The 19,325-nt window shown below is 34.9% G+C and overlaps 1 protein-coding gene across 1 annotated transcript in view; it reads left to right on the forward strand.

The window, feature by feature from the left end:
* Positions 1-1,293: 1,293 nt before the first annotated feature.
* The window catches only part of St8sia4 (ST8 alpha-N-acetyl-neuraminide alpha-2,8-sialyltransferase 4), a 92,618-nt gene continuing 74,586 nt past the window's right edge, over positions 1,294-19,325 (forward strand). The window contains exons 1-3 of the mRNA XM_027927868.2: positions 1,294-1,734; positions 7,609-7,740; positions 14,600-14,857. Coding sequence (XP_027783669.2) covers positions 1,622-1,734; positions 7,609-7,740; positions 14,600-14,857 — 503 coding nt within the window. The 5' untranslated portion in view covers positions 1,294-1,621. The remainder of the gene's footprint in view (positions 1,735-7,608; positions 7,741-14,599; positions 14,858-19,325) is intronic.

The raw sequence follows: 19,325 nt of genomic DNA on the forward strand, positions 1-19,325 counted from the left end.
GATTCTTAACTTCCTAAACCCTGGGTGGAGAATGGCAAGCACTGGCTGAAACTTCCTCAGGTTTTAAGAGTCCCCTGCCCCCATCTTATTCCTTCCACCTCACTGCCCTCCCCCACTTGCTAAGCAAGACCTCCACCACAGATCTATATCCCTAAGACCTGGGAATTTTAAATAAGATGATGGTTATTGTTATTTCAAGCTGCCTGGGAAGGAGTAACTTAGAACATCCTCTCTTACCCCTTGCTGGTAAAGTAGTGGTGGTGGGCCTCACCATTTCCAGTCAGGGAAACATGTAAATTCTAATGACCAAGAATGACCTGCATCTGCCTGACAATACAATAGAATAAGGAAAATGGTAGGAAGGCGAACAGGGTGAAAACCAGAGATCAAATAATTACCAATGAGACCTTCAGAGAGGATCTTGCCCTTCCTTCTTTCCTTCCTAGCTTTCCTCTTTCCTGAGACTGTGAATGTGTTTGTAGGTGTGCTTGATTTTAAGACAGATCCGTGGTAGCTACTTTTTTCTCAGATTCCTGTTTCTCCGCAATGAAGTTTAAGTGGTATTGGAGTTTCCTTGACTTCTTCGTGAGGAGTTTCCAAATGACAATGGGAGAGTCACATAAATATCTATAAAGTTTCTAATGACAGCTCTGTCATCACTTATTTCTTGAAGATCTTGAACCAGGGTCTTTGTCCACCACTTATTCTGAGTGAGCTAATTGAGTCGTTTGTATTTGTGATTTCTACATCGAGCTGTGCATGGAATAATAAGCGTCCGTCCTCCTTGTTCCTCTTTACTGCTCGGTTTCACACTACCTCAAAGGGTGTGTATTGCCAGTGCGAGTGTGTATGTTTAGCAAAGACGCTTGGAAGAAGCTATCCCTCTGGCAAATTTCCCCTCCCCGCCGCCCAGCTCTGTTCACAGCATTCCTGGGCGGGACGCTTTCCTAATCTGTTCTCTGTAAAGGTGCTCTCTCCATGTAAATACCAACACACTAGCCTCCGGGTCCAGAAAGCTGACGCTTTGGTGTCCTAGGATATAGTGCGCGTATGTCTGTGTGTGTGCGTGTGTGTGTGTGTGTGTGTGAGTATGTATGTGTACGAGAGCGCGCGCGCAGACGACCGTGAGCTTCCTCTCCAGGCACAGTGCAGACAGAGCCCGCGACATTACTATCCAAGCAGCCTCCAGCAACGCGAGGCAACTGCAGCCTCCGCCCACTCAGCCCAGTGATTGGCTGGTTTTGCTCATCATTTCCCTGCTAGCAAGAAGGAAGGGCCAGTGACGCCCCCGAACCCAGCTGCAGAAGCGGCCGCCACCTCCAATGCACAAGGTGTCACATCTGAAAAGAAACCTGAGCCCCAGGGAGGCAGGCGCTGAGCGACCCAGGCCGGGCTGGCGCTAACCGCGCGGGAGGGCTCCTGGCAGCGCTGGAGGACCAGAGGCAGCTCCGTCGCAGAGGACCTTAGCGACCTGATCCTAGGATCCCGGCTCCAGGCTCTCCTCGCATTTTTCAGACCCCCCCCGCCCCCACCACCACCGGTCTAATTCTCCAAAACGGAGCCTTTATATCGAGAGAAGGTGCGGGAGCTGGGGCAACCAGGACTTTCGCGGGCACCCAAGATGCGCTCCATTAGGAAGAGGTGGACGATCTGCACTATAAGTCTGCTCCTGATCTTTTATAAGACAAAAGAAATAGCAAGAACTGAGGAGCACCAGGAGACGCAACTCATTGGGTAAATTCAAAGCTTCATTTCAGGATATGACCCAAAGTCAAACCATAAATGAAATGTGCATAGAGTGATGGTTGTGATACTGTGAGTATTTGAGCTTGTGTGTGGCTTTTCTCGTGATTTAAATAACAAAGGCTGTTGTTGAGGTGTGTGTGTGCTTCTCTACGCTGTTCCCAGTAGGAGTTCAACTTGCCCTGTACGGTAGTGACAATTGTTATCCTTGCCGGTTGTTCCGGTTGTTCCGTTGTTCGCACGCCAAAAGAGAAGTCACTGCAGAAGTGTCAACAAAGAACGTGCCCTTGTCCTTTTAATCCGTGGGCAAAACTCAAGGGAGATATCTTTATTCACCAAACGGTTGCCCTTCCTTCTTTCTCTGCCCGGTAAATCTAGGGAGATACTAGAGAAAGCTGGTTTTCTGAAAAGATGAAGTTTAAAGCCCACTAAGGAGGAAATCCGTCTTTTCTTTCTTTTTCTTTTAATTCTCTTTTCTTTCCTTTTCTTTTTTCTTTTTTTTTTTTTTTTTTTTTTTTGACATTGGACAGATTTGTGCATTTTAATTTGAATTAGTAAATCCAGCACCACCACGTAAAACGCATAAGCGTTTTGGATAGAGTTTTAGAAGGAAACTGGGTACTTCATCTTAACAGGCAATATTTCTGTTATTTCTTTAGTTTGTCTCTAATTGAGTTCAGAATCTCCCCACCCCATTAAGTTCTCTAAATATCACACTTCCTTCCTCCCTCCTTCTGGGCTCTGTGCCTTTGAAGTTAACCCAGGGGGTGGTGCAACTTTGTGTTGGGGACATAGCTTGGAAGCGATTTTCTGAGGATGTGAACCTGGTTGTCAACTCTATTCAAAGTCTTGTTTCGGAAATCCTCCCTAGTCCGGAGGTGTCCACTGTGGGAAACTCTACTCTAGCAGAGATTCCCTTCTGGTTTTTATTTTCTCTGACACTATTGAAACGAAGAATGAGAACTTGCCTGTGTGTGTGTGTGTGTGTGTGTGTGTGTGTTTTGTATAGCACTGCCAGAATATACTTTTAAACTTCATGCAGCCCATTTAATATTCCTGTTCCTCCCTAACTAATGAGCATTTAAGAGCAAAACGCACATTTATCCTTACAGAAGGCATTGCTATTCTATAAAAACCGGGATAACAGTAGTACAGCCAAGAGAGACTGGAAAAAAAGAAAAGCAAATAAAGAATGGGCTGAATGGTTGTTATACATCAACAAATCTGTTCAGGATCTGTTCATTTGGGGAAAGAAAAAAAAATTAAATAAAAGAACCCTCTGAGATCCTTTACACAGGAGTGGGTGGTTTGAAAATTCAGTCATGACAGTTGTCAGAAAGGAGGACTTTGGTGTCTTAGGACTGGGCTGCAGGGTGAGCAATCTCTGGTGACCTGCGCTTGCCAGGCAGACAAAGAGGTCTTTAGCAAGGTGGTGATCCCGCGCGTGGGGGCTCTGATAATAGGAGGAGGCTGGAGTGTGAAGGTTGAGGCTCTTTGTTCCTTTCCACGTTGGTGGGCTCTGAAGATAAATCTGTGTGGAGACAAAGCGGCCAAGCCCAGCAAGGACTCTGAGGGTTTGGGACCTTGGGTGGCAACCCTGGAGAGCAGGAGTGGGAGGGGTGGATGTTGGAAGGGGGGCGCCAGATCCTAGGGAAGCATCCTTTCTGAGCCGCCCTAAACTGCAGGCGGGAAGAAGGAGCGCGCTATCAGTCCTTTTAGGGGAATTGACAGACCCATTACAGTTCATATGACACAGGAGACGTTTCTTCTGTGGCCCTTTACTGGATGCCTAGGGCAGTGGACCGAGCCTTGGGCGCTGAGGAAGAGGAGGCGGGCACCGGTGCAGCGGTTGGGCTAGCAGGACTGAGCTCTTCTCCGCACCCTTTCCAAGCAGAGCTGAGGGTTCAGTTCTTTGAGAAGGCATGGGGCGGGCACTTGAGTTAACCAAACAGGAAGAGTGGTGCGCATTGGATCTATCCCCAGTGAGCTAGCAGCCAGGGTAGGAGAATGAGCGAGAAAACGGGGGAAATCTGTTTTTGTAGGGATCAGATTCCCTTCGTTTAAAACAACAACAAAAAAAATCACTTTCAGTGCTTGGCGGCAACCCAGTCGGTCCTCCTTAATTAAAACCTGCAATTTCAGTCCCTCGGGGCAAGGCAAAAAGCTGGCTGCAGGCGTCACTCTCATACTGCTGCCCCTAAGTGTCCGGGCTGCTGTGCCGCTTTGGGTTCCTGCCCCAGACATTCCTCTGAGCAATTCCAGAACGGTAGTTAGTGTCCCTGAGCGCCCATTGCCTTTTCCCCAGAATGAAACGTTCAGTAGAAAAGCTTGTGATACAAACTCGTGGTTTTCTTTCAAATCCCAAAGAGTGCTTCTGGTAGCGGAGTTGACTCATCAGACTATCTAATAATGTCATTGACTCTTTCTACTCAAGCCTTGAGGCGAGGCCGGGCTTTATTTTATTTTTTTAAATGAGTTTAAACTAAACTGGATGTTGGTGCCAAAAGCTCAGATCAGTACTTAATTTCAAAGTGAAGTAACAGTCAGTTTCTGGCCTTTGGGGGGCACTGCGTCCCTTGCAGGTGGGCAGTAGTTGCAGTTACAGGACTCCCATAGCCCTTTAATATTACAACATCCCACCAAATATATACTTAGGTTTCCTGCTACCATTCCCCCGCCCCGCCACCCATAGGCAAGCATCTATTCGACCCCTTTCCTCTTTTAACGGAGTCCCATCTAGAGTTAATGTAGCATTACTCTCCTTGAGCAGTCATTCTCTGCAGAGGGAAAAAGAAGACCAGCACAACTTTTCGATTAAACATCCACGTTTTCATATTTCCAAAGGAACACTAGCAGTATGTTTTTAATAAGGAATTATTCTAGAATAGGTCAAGTGATAAAAGAACTTATGTGATTGATTAACTCAAAGAATTGCAAAGAACTTATGTGATTGTTATAACTTAATAAAGTTTAAGTCAAAAGGCATTGGTTATATTAGTATTCTAGTCTCGACAGGCTTCTACCCCGCCCCCGCCCCCACACCTTAATGGTACTGAAAGTTGTGGGGTAATATGACTCCCACAGTTAAAATACATGATATGCTCATTTAATGTGACAAAAACTGTAACAAACTTTAATGTGATATAGATGTTTGATTGTTATACTTAAAACTTGCTACACATTATTTTCCTGGTTGACCACAAATGACACTTTAACTTATATTTCTTATCTGGAGATTTCCTTTATAATAGGCTTATTACTGAGGTTATATTACTAAGTTATCAAACATATTGTGAAATTGGTGATAAAATTGATGGTGAAGACAAGTATTCAGAGTATTACTATTGTCAGCCAAGGTAGTTTCAATTTATTCTAGGGTAGAATATACACTTGTAAATTAGGAATTCCAGAATTTGCACTTACTTCACATGTTACATTTGCAATTCTGCCAAAACCCATAAGCAATAAGTTAAAGTAGAACATCTCATCTTTATTTTCAGTTGTTTGGTACCTATGTAATAAATAAAAACCCCAAATTGCCTGCTGTTTGTGTTCAACCTTAGTTTGATGTGAGTTCTTTTCTTTTAAATGACTTTTAAAACTTTAAATTAGGGAGGAAGTTTAGCCTAGCCCTAAGGGAAAATATTCATTTTGAAACCAAGTTATGAAGAGTTTCATCAGGTTTGAATGTAGGGCTTTGGGGATCAAGTTTCCAGAAAAGAATTAAATCATATTTGCTATGAACTGCAGAACGAAAATGGATAAATTGTGGTGAAGCCTGGAAATTCATATCAAAAGAGAAAAAAAAAATATTTTAGATCCTAGGTAACAAAATAATGATTAGTTTCATCTTAGAGATGACTGTCTTCCTGGGTTTTTCTCAGTTATAAGCAAGAATAATGTATAATATATTTATCTGATGTGTTTTCTATTTTGCCTTTAAAAGCACATATTAAATATTTTGGTAGATAGTCCTATGCAAAACATGTTTGTGGTGCAGCTGTTCAAAAGTCATGTCCAATCTGGAATATGAAATAAGCAGTGGGTGGTGACATCCTTCATGCCTTACATTCACAGGAAGGAAGTCTTTTCTAAGACAGAATGCTACCAAGGCCACATGTGAAAAATCTCTTGGGACTTATTGAACTTTATACACAAAAAATTTGCCCTAGAATCTCAGACTACACTGAGCTTGGCCATCTCCCACATGAATTCTGTTGACTATAAGGGAAAAGTGTTACTACTTGTAGATTATCCCATTCAAATTTCTTTCCCAGTCATTAACATCTGATGTTTGGCCTATCATCAGTTAAATATACACAATTCAAACAGAGCAAGATGGTAACATTTTATTCATATACAACTAATCTAAACTTTTAAAATTGCTCCTGAAATTTTGGTGGTCCTGAAAAGGTTCCATGTAAGTAAGTACCTCCTAACAATCATTGTACAGATAAAAATGCATCCACATGTCAATGCAACAGTCTCCTATAGATGTAAAAAAGTGCAACCATGTGTATCTGTACTTCTATGAAGATAAGTTAGTATCAGAAATAATTATTATAATCATAGCAAACTATGTAGCATTATTCTTCTTGAGCAGTCATTCTCTGCAGAGGGCAACTAAGAAAGATGATATTGACAGGGTAATTGTTAATGAGGAAGATTGGAAAGATCCCTCCTTCCACAAAAAAAAAAAAATGATAATTTATGCTTATGCTCTTAAAGGCACATCTTCAAAAATGTAAAAGTTAACTTCTGTACATGTTCACATTATCATTTACATGCAATTATTATCATTAAACATGCAATATGAAGACTGACTTCTGGGCCACGGAGTAGTGAAGAAAACACTCTTGTTTCTTTGCATCCTAAATGACCTCTGTAAAATGATTACTATTAGCCATGCTCAGGCATGCAAATGTATCATTTTCATCAGTAGGAGAGTTTAAATATTAATTTTTATAGAGTTCCAAATTTCACAAGGAGTGGCTTCATCTGATGCTTTGAGATGCTTCAAATTTAAACTACATGTTTAAAAAAGAATGCAAACCAAAATACCAAAGTATCAGCATCCAATTATGGAATTCATCCAACAGCTGTTACACAAGCAATGTTTCCATTGATAGTAGGAGAGGATTGCCTACATAATAAACACAAATTTAGACTTTGTGATTGAACAAATAGTCATGTTACTTTTTAACTATGCTTTTGAGATTCTAAGAAATTTTAAAAGTGACATGTAAATAAATAAATTTACATACTGAGTTGGCTATGTCTTTTTTTATGTTCCATAATAATTGGCTTTTTCTCTGAATTTGATACATATATAAAGTGCCAAGAGAATAGCATATTGAAAAATGAGTTGTTTAGCTATGTCTAAATGATATAACTGATAACAGAGCTGTCTCTCGCCATCATCATTACCTCCAGGTAATCAACATACCATGCCCCATGTGATACTAGCTGACAATACTGATTGAAAGGAGATAGTTTTTTTTTTTTTTTTGACACAGCAGAAATTATCAAAAGTTATGCTTACTGATGGGTTTCTTCCTACTACAATCCCTGTCTTTCAACCATTACCTACTATCAGGAAATTATCTTATTGTTGAGAAAATATTTTGATACCAATTTTTTAAATTAGCATTTCAATAATGCTTTATAAATTACTTTTTAATACAGAGAACCATTTGTTTCTCACAGTTATTCTTGTAACATCTTTCATCATGCTTATACTTTCCTTCTAAACTGCAGAAAAAAATTATATCTAATTTTTCACCACTATGATTAATCAAATTAGGTATTGTGCGTCTTAGACAGAATTCTAACTTTCATAAAACTGTCATTTTTGTTTTGTTTCAGGGATGGTGAATTGTGTTTGAGCCGATCACTTGTGAATAGTTCTGATAAAATCATTCGAAAGGCTGGAACGACAATCTTCCAGCACTCTGTGGAAGGTTGGAAAATCAATTCCTCTTTGGTCCTGGAGATAAGGTGAGTTTCTTTAATAAGGCACAATTTCACATCATGTTCTCAAATAGGTTGGGCTTGCAAACTAATATGAACACTTGATTTATAGTGTAAGTATGACTACTTAAACAAAAGAGTGATACAGCTATATTTAATGCTGTTCATTGAAGAACTTGAAACCATAAAATAAAATAATTAAATAGTCAAAAATTTAAAGGTAAATATGTAAGTTTCAAATATATATGTCTTTATATTAATGGAACATAGTAGTCAATAAGGTACAAGTACTTAATATGTTTAATTACTGAGGATGAAAATATATTTTGAGAATACTGATCTCTATTTAGACCTCATTTGATCCTGTGTTTTCTCATCAAGATGAAAATAGAGACTACTCAACTCCTATTTTGGTGATCATTAAAAATAGATCTGACTTTATCTTTTAAATGGTTACATCTGTATGAGTATAAAATGGATAAAAACCAGAAAATAAACTTCTAGATTTTGTTTTATTTTTTATAATACATGGTATTTTAGCCAAAATAGACTTGAAATCAAGCTTAGGGCCTACATGTATCCATTAAATTATTTTCTTCCATTATAATCCTGTTACTAGTAAGAAATATCCTAATTATGGATATTACTTCTCTTTATCTTTTCATTACATTTCTGTTAGATGAAGTCTAAATTAGAGTATTTCAGTAAATCATAACTCTCAAATTTCCAAAGAATACATCCTTTACATAATAAAACCACTGAATTTTTTAGTATCAAATGTTTATTACACAATGGCTGAATATTAATGCAAATACTTTGTAAGTGTAGCTTGTTCATTAGAAGAAAATGGGTTGGTTTATCTACCTAGGTTTCTACCTACTCACTTCTTGGTTCCTAACTACACACAAGGTGGACCGTAAACAATGTTAGGGGAGAGTCAACTATCTTGAGAGTATGCCATTCATAGAATGCATTTCAGCAAAGACACTCACTGTAAGTTGAAGTATACTTGAAAGATGTCTGGAAGTTTAAAAAATGATGGCAGGGAAATGCAGAAAAAGTTAGGCTATTTTGTATTAAAGGTTTGGAGGTGACTGGAAAGGAAATAAGAATCAATCTACAGTACTGCCCAGTGATACAAGTTTGGTTGCTTTAGTTTAGGGGGAGCTTTGTATATTTTCTTGATCTACTATAAAATGAGGAGATTTGTAGAGACTAATGACTTTATTAATTAGTGCCCCCTGGTGAGATCATGGCTTTTAAGGACAATTTGTTTTCACTTGGTAGGGAAAGTAATTTCAAGCCAATATTAAAGATCAAGAGATTCCAAGCACCCGCATTCTTCCTGAGAGCTGTTTTGTAGAAGTGGTGAGGAACACGATGTCTACAGCTTGACATATTTATGTCCTTGGCTCTGTTCTCTCATGATCCCTGCATACTGTTTTCCTTTCTGCCTCAGACCGCCAGCTCCTATTTGAATTTAGATACTCTGCAAGAAGTGAGATAATTATGAGAAATTAGGTAGCAGAAGACCATAAGACCAGATATAATTAAAAAGATTCATATTTCTTGGAGGCACATTGGAAAAAAACATAAATATGGTTAAATAAAAAGAAAGAAAAATGATTGATGAATAAGCATATCTGGAAAGAGAACTTTCATTGAATGGTTTAGCAAGAAGAAAGCCAACTAGGTTAGACTATACAAATCAGGTAAAGCAAAATAGTGAAAGAAAGTTAAGTAAAATAAGAAAATTATAATAGTTTAAATAACATATATAGCCAAGCTAAATAATGTTGGGTAAATTAAAATCTAGCAAGTGAATTAAAGAGTTGACACTGGTTTGATTAGTATATTCAGCTATGCCTTCCTAATTTCTATAAAAAGTGAATCTTATAAATGTTCATATGACACTATAGATTTTGTTCTTATCAAGATACTCAAGGTAAAGGTGTTAAACATAAACTGACCTAAGAAATACACTTATTGCAACTTTACAAATTCATGAGAGTTACATTTATATTTTTGGGTTGCATTAGATGTTGTGAATGCATCTGTGAACTTTGTACTGAGAGATGATTTATTTGATTATATCCAATTCTTGTGGTTTGACTTTTTTCATATTTTTCTCATTTTTATATATCAAATAAATTCTAAAGAAATACAAATGCCAAATATAGATATGTAGAAATGTATGAGTTTAGTTAATTATGAGAAGAGATTAGGACTTCAACAATTTATAGAATATTTTAAATTCTTAGTATAATATATATCAAGTTTTCCAAACAAGTAAGACATATGGGTTAACTAAACATGATAGCAAATTTATATTTGCTTACCTGTCAAAAATAATTTGGTAGTGCATGCATATGTTTGCTTTAGGAAAAGGATTATACTATCTATTTCCTAGTTTTCATATTGAGTGATCTGTATAGGTAATTGTAGGTCATGAAGCTTATTAGTAACAAAGTAAAGACTCAAATTCTATCTTGTCTGACAGGTTCATATTGAACCAGTCTTGTTATAAAACAAATTTCTAGGAAGTTTATGTTTTGATAATAAAAATATGAACAATTAGCATGCATATTTATGGACAATATCATGGCACTTTTTGTGCTGAAATAATAGAATATTATTTACCCAATATTCTGTGTCAAGTGTCAAAACATGGTCTAGTGTATAAATTAAATGAAAATGCTTTTCTTCAAGGTTTTGGGGACAATTTTGCATTTTATTTGGTTATAATTGTTTAGAATATTTCTTTTGATACTGGAGTATCTTCCCTATAACAGCTAGACCTTAAGTTCAGAAGTATCAACTATTTACAGAATGTTCTTTTAGACCTCTGAGGCAAATTTTCTTGTAGAAATAATTCTTTGAAAAAATGTGTGTTCTAATTATTTTTGTAGGCATAATAAACCATTAATCCTTTTTTTAAGTTTTTTTTAATCTTTTTACTGAACTGTTGCATTACTGATTGAATTCATTCAGTGATTTTTATTTGGGGGGCTGGTATGCATGGAGTCACTGGATAGAGTATACAAAAACTGATTCTTGACATATGTATTATGATATATAATATATATTATTTTCAACTTGTGATGTGTTCCATCTGAAAGTTTTGTCACAAAATACTTTCTGATTGTTTTATGCCATTTATTCTAAGTTTTAGATGCTAGAGCATGCATGGTTGTTGACAAGAAACCTACAGAAAAAAAAAAGAATGGCATCTGGTGATAGGTTAGCTATATTTAACATTTCACAAGTGAAAACAAGGTTTAGTAAATTAATGCTCCAGAACTCTGCAGCTGCTATTTCAATGATGGGTGATGCTGAAAGGGAAGTTCTAGTTGAAAATTCAGTTGAAAAGTTTCAGTATAGAATCTATTCCTGTCAGTTTAACAGTCTAAACCAGCCCTTCATCTTAAGCCAACATTGCCTAACGAAAGATAGTTTTGATGACTAAGATTTTTAGTCCCACTGAAAGTGAAACATGGTTTCAGATTTTTTTCAGTTATCTTTAACATTAAAACAGTTGCTGAGTCTAGATGTTTACTTATCTAAAGAGGTTTCAAAAGTTTCGTAAGGATCACCAAATGACCACAGAAGACCTAAGAGGAATCTCCTGTTGTTCTTTGAAGGCCTCCACAGAAAGCACAACCCATGCTTTGAATACCTGATAGTAACTTGACCACATATTAGGAAAACTTGTACTGGTACAGCCTATAAAACATTTTCTTTTTTTTTCTTTTTTTTTTGATTCATGTTTCTTTAATGCTCAGATGTTAAATGAGTTTTCTTTTTTCTTTGCTCTGAAGTAATTTTGTTTACCCTGCTGTTAAACTCATATCATTTTTGTCTGAACAAAAGCATATATATCTCCTTGGTGATACTTAGAGTGCTGCTTCATTTACCTTAATACAAGAACTTTTAATGCTTCCAATGACATTTAGCTAATATATGTAAATACAAGTTTTATTTATTTATTTTTATTTCTCTTTTTTCTCCTCATATATTTATAGTCTGAACAACAACTAGACTTAGCAAATCCACAGAACTTGTTATGGTCCATTGCATCTATAATCTAAAAGCCTTCAGCCTGCTACAGGGAAGAAATAAACTAACCTCTCCTGTTTCTGAAGAGTATTAAGCACTTAAGTCATGGTATTACTCACTCCTAGTGATTACTTTAGTCTTTCATACAGTTATATCAGGAATCTATATCAATTTTTTTTCTCTGCATTGCTTAAAACCCTAAAATAAAAATTAAAAGTTAATAAAAGTGTGGGTCAGTATAAGAACAAGCTGCAGTTATTTAAGATCTCCTTTCCTTTTTTTTTTTTTTTTTGGTTTAAAAAGTTCAATTCTACACCCAGAAAAAAATTGTTTTGAATTTTATCTAAGCAACTTTTACATGTTTATTCTTTGATTAATCTACATGAATTGAGTTTTCATTGCTTTGAAAAGCACTTTCACTATTTTTACTGCTATCGTTAAGGGAATAAAACACTGATGATCCTATGATACAAATTGAAAGGATACATAATATATTACCATTTGTACTTAATATTTTTATCTCATTAAACACTCTTTTCTTCCAATTGTGAGTTAAAATAACATTTTAACTTTGCTCAACTCTTATAGTCTGATTTTTTGTATAATTTTTTTACAAAATGTTTTGTTTCCAATAAAACAAAGATGTTTAATTATACTTAATAATTTAGAAGATGTGTACAGTTTTTTTGCTAATTTTTTATTACATGGAAAATGTACCAATATTGGAAAGTCCCTCTCTCTACTACTTGATAGATATGTGTCAACTTTTTTGATTCAATAAAAAGAATTTTCCCTTTTGGATTTCCATGATAAAGAATTTCATGTCTGAACTTCTAACCTACTCAACTCAAGCTTGCAAACATGTCAGTACTTGTGAGACTACATCTTCAAGTACATCTACAGCAACCTACTTAAGTATGTTCAAAGGAAAATGATAGCATCACCTAGTTAGATGATTTCCCCACATCCGTGCAGTCTTTATTTTAGAGGCTGCCCTGTCTTTTTCACAGGAAATGAGAACATTTTTGTTGAAATCCAGGTGTCAAAGTATTTACTTACTTTTCCAAAAAGACAAATAAATGTTAGTTAATAAGTATGTATAAAAGCTTCTTTGTGATTTCACTTTTGGTGTTAGGTGCTAGTTGTTAACATATTTTTTTTTATCACTTTGAAAATGCAAGTTTATAATACTCTCCAATATGCAACCTAGGAGTGAAATTTTCTGATACTTTCTTGTTAGTATATGCTTTGTAGTTCATGGATCAAATAATGTCAAATTATTGAAGACCAGGTTCATAATTTTTTTTTTGACAATAGAATATTCTAAAACATTTACTAGAGTCCTATAGTGATTTCTTCTAGTTAGTTTCAGGTATAAATAACTCTAAATATCTGCTGAGCCTGGTTCTTATGCTTTAACTCTCCTCTAATTCTTCTGAACTCTCTCTCCTTTTCCTCAATTTAATGATAGCCATCCTTACTTCACTTGAGTTTATAGTCTTACATGGAAAGGCAATACCCTTTGTGTTGTTGAGAGGTCTACAATTTATAGTCACATCTCTCACTAATTGGGATACAGAAACATTTGGGAGGTCCAAATTACTAGACTCTCATATATTTCAGAATACACACCCAGATACATTCCCTTTCATCTCAGCTTCCAACTTAGCTATCACTTAGCCTGACTTCATCTCTTTTAATGTTTTTCTAAAAGGAGAAACCAGCACAGTGCAACAAATACACTCTTTTTAATCAGTTTTCCAAGGACAACAAATTTATTAGATATAAGGCACAACTTTCAAATATGACAGGCAGATGATGCACTGTCTGCTCATGCCAAGGTTTGCTAATTTCTAGGAAGTGATCTGCATGCATTTTTTTCATTTTCTATCTTCTAAATATTTAGCAAATGCATATAATTTATGTTTGTATAACAGCTCACATTGTGACTAATTTATAGATTAGGTATTAGATGAGGAAACCTAATACAGTGGCCAAACAAATTGGAAGGGAAGTTTCTTTCTCTCTTATATGATCATGTCCATGATCCACTCATATCCCCCTTTTAGGAAACTTAACTCTTATGACCAAACCAAGCTGTACATGGAATTAAAAACTTGGAGATGTTCTGGATGACCATCCATGACATGTGAAAGTTTGAAGGTTCAATACTAAAAGACAGATGGGAGGAAAGGTCAATAAGGAAAAATAAGCTACCTCTGCCATATATAATCCAGTGCTATGTCAATTCATCTTCTCCTTTACCCATTTTACTTCCTGGGGTCCTGAGCTTAGAAGAAATTTTTCATATAAATTTGTGCTATTTTTCTTCAAATATTATAAAATACAAATGTCTTGGATAACTACATAAGTTTACTGTAAAGTTTATTCTTCTTAAGTATAATCTATGATTGCAATAAAAGTACATTCAAGTTATTTCTATTCTTCACAGCCAAACAACATTAAACAAAATAAATGACTATTTAGAAAAAACTAGTAGAATATTTCATTTTGTAAAATCAAGTGACAGCTGTATTTAATAGTTTGGTTTTTTTAGCATATTTTGATGAATGAAGTATTTTTTTGCTCCACAAATGGGTGTATATACTATACATCTTTACAAAACCATTGTAAATTTCTGCATGAAGGATTTTAAGAAATGTACTCCACTTCCTATAAAATCTACTTAATTGGTTGGTTTGATTACCACTAATAATTTAAGGTTAGTAGTATACCTGTTGACATTTTCACATGTCACTTTGCAAATGATATAACCAGTTCTTGGATATGTTGTCATTAATGTTAAATCTTGCTTGTATTTCACATGCAGGAAGAATATTCTTCGTTTCTTAGATGCTGAACGAGATGTCTCAGTAGTCAAGAGCAGTTTTAAGCCTGGTGATGTCATTCACTATGTGCTTGACAGGCGCCGGACATTAAATATTTCTCACGATCTACATAGCCTCCTACCTGAAGTTTCGCCAATGAAAAACCGCAGGTTTAAGACTTGTGCAGTTGTTGGAAATTCTGGCATTCTGCTAGACAGTGAATGTGGAAAGGAGATTGACAGTCATGATTTTGTAATAAGGTGAGCTTCCTCATTTTACTTAAGAATAAAAAAATGATGAAAAGTTGGAATTTAATATTAATTATTACTGAGAACTCAAACATTTATCTAAAATATTATTTTGTGTATTGTATCCTAACCTATAATTACCTTGGATAGAATATTTAAATGACTGTACTCATTTTAAAATTCAATGAGGTGATCTCATTGTAGCAATGATTCACAACAGCTTGGGGAGACAGAAAGCAAGTAACCATTTTATTAAATTTAAAACTAACATAACAATGGTTTCTTAATCACTCATATTTTTATTCATTAGTTTTGTATAAGTTCATTTATTGATTATGAACATTGCTCTGCAGTGATGAGATAGATGTAAGCTATTTTTACTTTTTTATTTAGCGGATTCTAAGGATATAGTCATTATCAGGTTTATATTTGATATCCAAGAGAAATTGCTTCTTATTCATTATTTGCAGAATTTGTGTATGTTAGCATATTTTAGCTTTTGAGATTTCTCACATAATTGAACATGTCTGTTTGGTCTTCATTGGTGTTTATTAAATATTGGATGAATTATGGTTTACTTTTTATTAGCTGAAAAAAATAACAGTAGCAAAGTAATTATATTACATCATAACTAGTAATTTTTAATTTTAGCTTTTGAGATTTCTCACATAATTGAACATGTCTGTTTGGTCTTCATTGGTGTTTATTAAATATTGGATGAATTATGTTTACTTTTTATTAGCTGAAAAAATTAACAGTAGAAAAGTAATTATATTACATCATAACTATTAGTAATTTTTAATTTTCAGTTGTTATATCTGTATGGGTTTTGACTTGTTTTAGTTGTTTATAAAAATTATTGAGTGAGGGGCTGAGGTTTTGGCTCAGTGGTAGAGTGCTCACCTAGAACGTGCGAGGCCCTAGGTTCAATCCTCAGCACCACATAAAAATAAGTAAATAAAATTAAAGTATTGTGTCCAACTACAACTAAAAAATAAATATTTAAAAAAAAATTGAGTGACACACATACATATATATATATATATATATATTTAAATATGCAAGAGTGTGGTATAAAGATATATAGTAAAATATGCTGAGCTGACAAATTGACAAATATTTGAATCCCTTTAAAAATATGCTGTGAAAATATAACTCTTAAAAATTTATATTTTTACTTAAAATATAGTTATTAATTACATATGCATTGACCATAATTAGGCTACTACTTTAAAAAAAAAAAAAAAAAACAGTTGTAGCTGTGAAACAATCCCATTGAGCATTATCAGGTGAGCACAATTTACAATAACAAACATGGCTGTGAACATTTTATTTTATTGTCTTCTCTGTCGATTGCCTGGTCAGATACTGATTTGTAATGAGTTGGACCTTTAAACATATAAACTCTTAAATTGAGTGGACTCTGAGAAAAATTCCATCAACATGTAAATATGCAAAAAGAAATTGTTTACAAAAAGGAGAAAGAATTTTAGATGAGGAAATGAAAATGGAAGTAGAACAAATGAGTTTCAAACATACATGTCTTTGTGGTAAGTGACAAAAATGTAAGACTTCTAGATTTCTGAAATGAAGAAAATATCAGGGCAGCTAGAATAAAGAAGCAAAATTTTAAGGTACATTAGAAATTGTTGCAAAATAAAGAATGATATTTTAAAATGTGATTATTACTGGATGAAAATGCTCAAAATGTGGCTCACTTCTTGCTCCTGTGTCTCTTTAAGCTTTGACAATGAGGCCTAGCTAAGCTTTTAGATTCAACCCTACTTCTGACTCTAGAATGAAAACTCTTATTATCTGTGGGCAATGAGAAGGGCCTGATGGAAGTTATCCTTTAATATCAGTTTATTAATATTATTTTCTACTCAGACTCTTTTACTTCAATTTCTATTGGCTGGGTTCTTTGCATTATTCCAATTCAAAAATTACTGAGTTACCTTTTTTTTTTTTTTTGAGAGAGAGAGAGAGAGAATTTTTTAATATTTATTTTTTAGTTTTTTGGCAGACACAACAACATCTTTGTTTGTATGTGGTGCTGATGATTGAATCTGGGCTGCATGCATGCCAGGCGAGCGCGCTACCTCTTGAGCCACATCCCCAGCCCAATTACCTATCTTTCATTTCATTAAATGTCTAGTGATTGGATTCCTATATTATGTCTGGAATGCCCTAAGAATCACCAGTAACTGTCCTTATTTTATAAGACAGTCTTTCATATTCATTTTTCCTGCATCTGTTTCCTAGAAACTATACATTCTGCTGTAGCTCACTCTCCTGTAGTTGGCTTTGACCAATCTGTAGGTTTCGAGACTCTTGGGCCCTCATCCATTTGTAAATAAAATTCTGATTCCCTGAATCATACAGGCCATTTCTTTTATTCTAAAATTAAGGATTTTTTTTTCTCTTTTGCTGGTAAACAGGAGCAGCAGGCTACCTGTTATCAAGGTCCTCTACTGTGGACAACTGCAGATTTATATCACTATTAAGCTACTCTGGGGGCTCCTCCAGCAAAATACTGAGGTTCTAGGCACTGGGATAATACAAACATATATATGTGTTTTTCCTTTAATTATCTAGTGTCTTCTTTCTAGGATTAAAAAACCCTATATTCTGCTTTAAATTAATAAACTCCACTCTAATTTTGAAATACTCTTTAATTATTCCTGCAACAATCATACTCCAGTAAATACTCACTACACCGATCTACTTGTTTTAACTCTACACTCTGTGGCTCCTGTGTCTTTAACCTACTAACTAGTGGGTGGATGTGAGGCTGTGTTGTTGATACCTGGGTAACCGGTCTCCATCAACACAGGACACAAGATGAATGCTTTAGAAGGACAAGGTGAAGAATACCTTTACCACTTCCTTTGTGGTAACCTCATTGAATCCACAGTGACATTTCAACATCACACTTTGTATGAAATATATATATACTTTGCCTTCTTTCAGACTCCATGAGTCTATTACTTATATAATCAAACTTTAAAAGGTAAAAATCTTTGCTTGCATAACTAACAAAAATAAAGTAGTATGAAAAAAAAAACACTTTGAAAACTTCAATAATAATATTGAAATAGTTGATCAGCTAGTGTCTTTTCTTGCTAGGGGTTTCCAAAAGATTTCTCTTCCAAGAGAAAAAAAAGGCCTACCATGGACTAAAATGATAGTTACTATATATGAATATATGTCACAGGAAATACTTATAGTCTCAATTGATAGTAAACTTATTTTTGTAATTTGTAATAAGAGTTATGAAGACCACAGTTTATAAATAAACCATTAGCTTTATTAGAGTTTTAATATATACTTATGACTTTGGAATATTTTTGTACATTTTCATATGTATTTCTGCAAATCTACACTGTACTAGAACCTATATTACCTTGTTAATGATTTTGTTATATAAATCTTAGCTTTATATGAAACTAGAAACTTTAGATCAGAGTAAAAGGTCAAGTGTAAAAAGGCATGTTTGTGGGAAGTTAGCACTTAAATTATTATGATGTGGGAAATAGCTTATATGAATTTCTTTCCTGGTTTATATTCATATACACACCTGCACATCCCAGGCACATACAATATCTTTAGTTATTTTTATGTTAAATGGAAGAAATTATAATTATCATTAAGATAGACTTGATCCTTTTCTCTGCTTAGTGTCATTGACAATATGTTAGCCAATTCTACAGATGTTACCTTCAAAATATATGCTGAATCTAATGATTTCTCATGAATTCTACTACTGCCCTAACACAACTCTTGCTTGGAACCTTGAAGTAGTCCATTAACTGATCATCCTGGTTGCATACTTGCCTGAAGCCAGAGTTTTCCTTGCCTGCATTATATGAAACAGTCTGCCACCATCATCATCTGTGACCTTCCACTTGACCTTTGGAACTTTTCCATTCCACGGTTACCACTTCATTGCTTGTCTCCTCAACTAAAATATAAGAGAAAAAAAAATATTATTTGCATGGCTTCATTTTAGATTCAGTACCTGGAAAAGTACAGGACACATTTGTATATTTTATACCATTCCTTCTTCTTTATTTTTTTTTTTTTTACTTTTTCACCATTCTTCAAAAATAGAATTTGAGATTTTCTAGAAAAAAGTGTACACTAAGGATATGTAGCCCAAGTTTTTTTCTGAGTTTTCTTTTTTATTGGTTCTTTTAGTTATACATGAAAGTAGATTCCATTTTAATATGATTGTACAAGCATAGCATATATCTTATTTTAATAGGACCCCATTCTTATAGGTGTACACAATGGTGAGATTCACTGTAATGTATTTATATATGTACATAGGAAAATTTTGTCAGATTAATTCCACTGTCTTTCCTATTCCCCTCTCCCTTCACCTCATTCCACTTTCTTAAAATATTGAACTTCTGTTCTTCCTCTCCTTACCCTTATTGTGGGTTAGCTTCCACATATCAGTGAAAACATTCAACCTTTG

Source organism: Marmota flaviventris, chromosome 5 (assembly GCF_047511675.1).
Source record: "Marmota flaviventris isolate mMarFla1 chromosome 5, mMarFla1.hap1, whole genome shotgun sequence".
Lineage (NCBI taxonomy): Eukaryota > Metazoa > Chordata > Mammalia > Rodentia > Sciuridae > Marmota > Marmota flaviventris.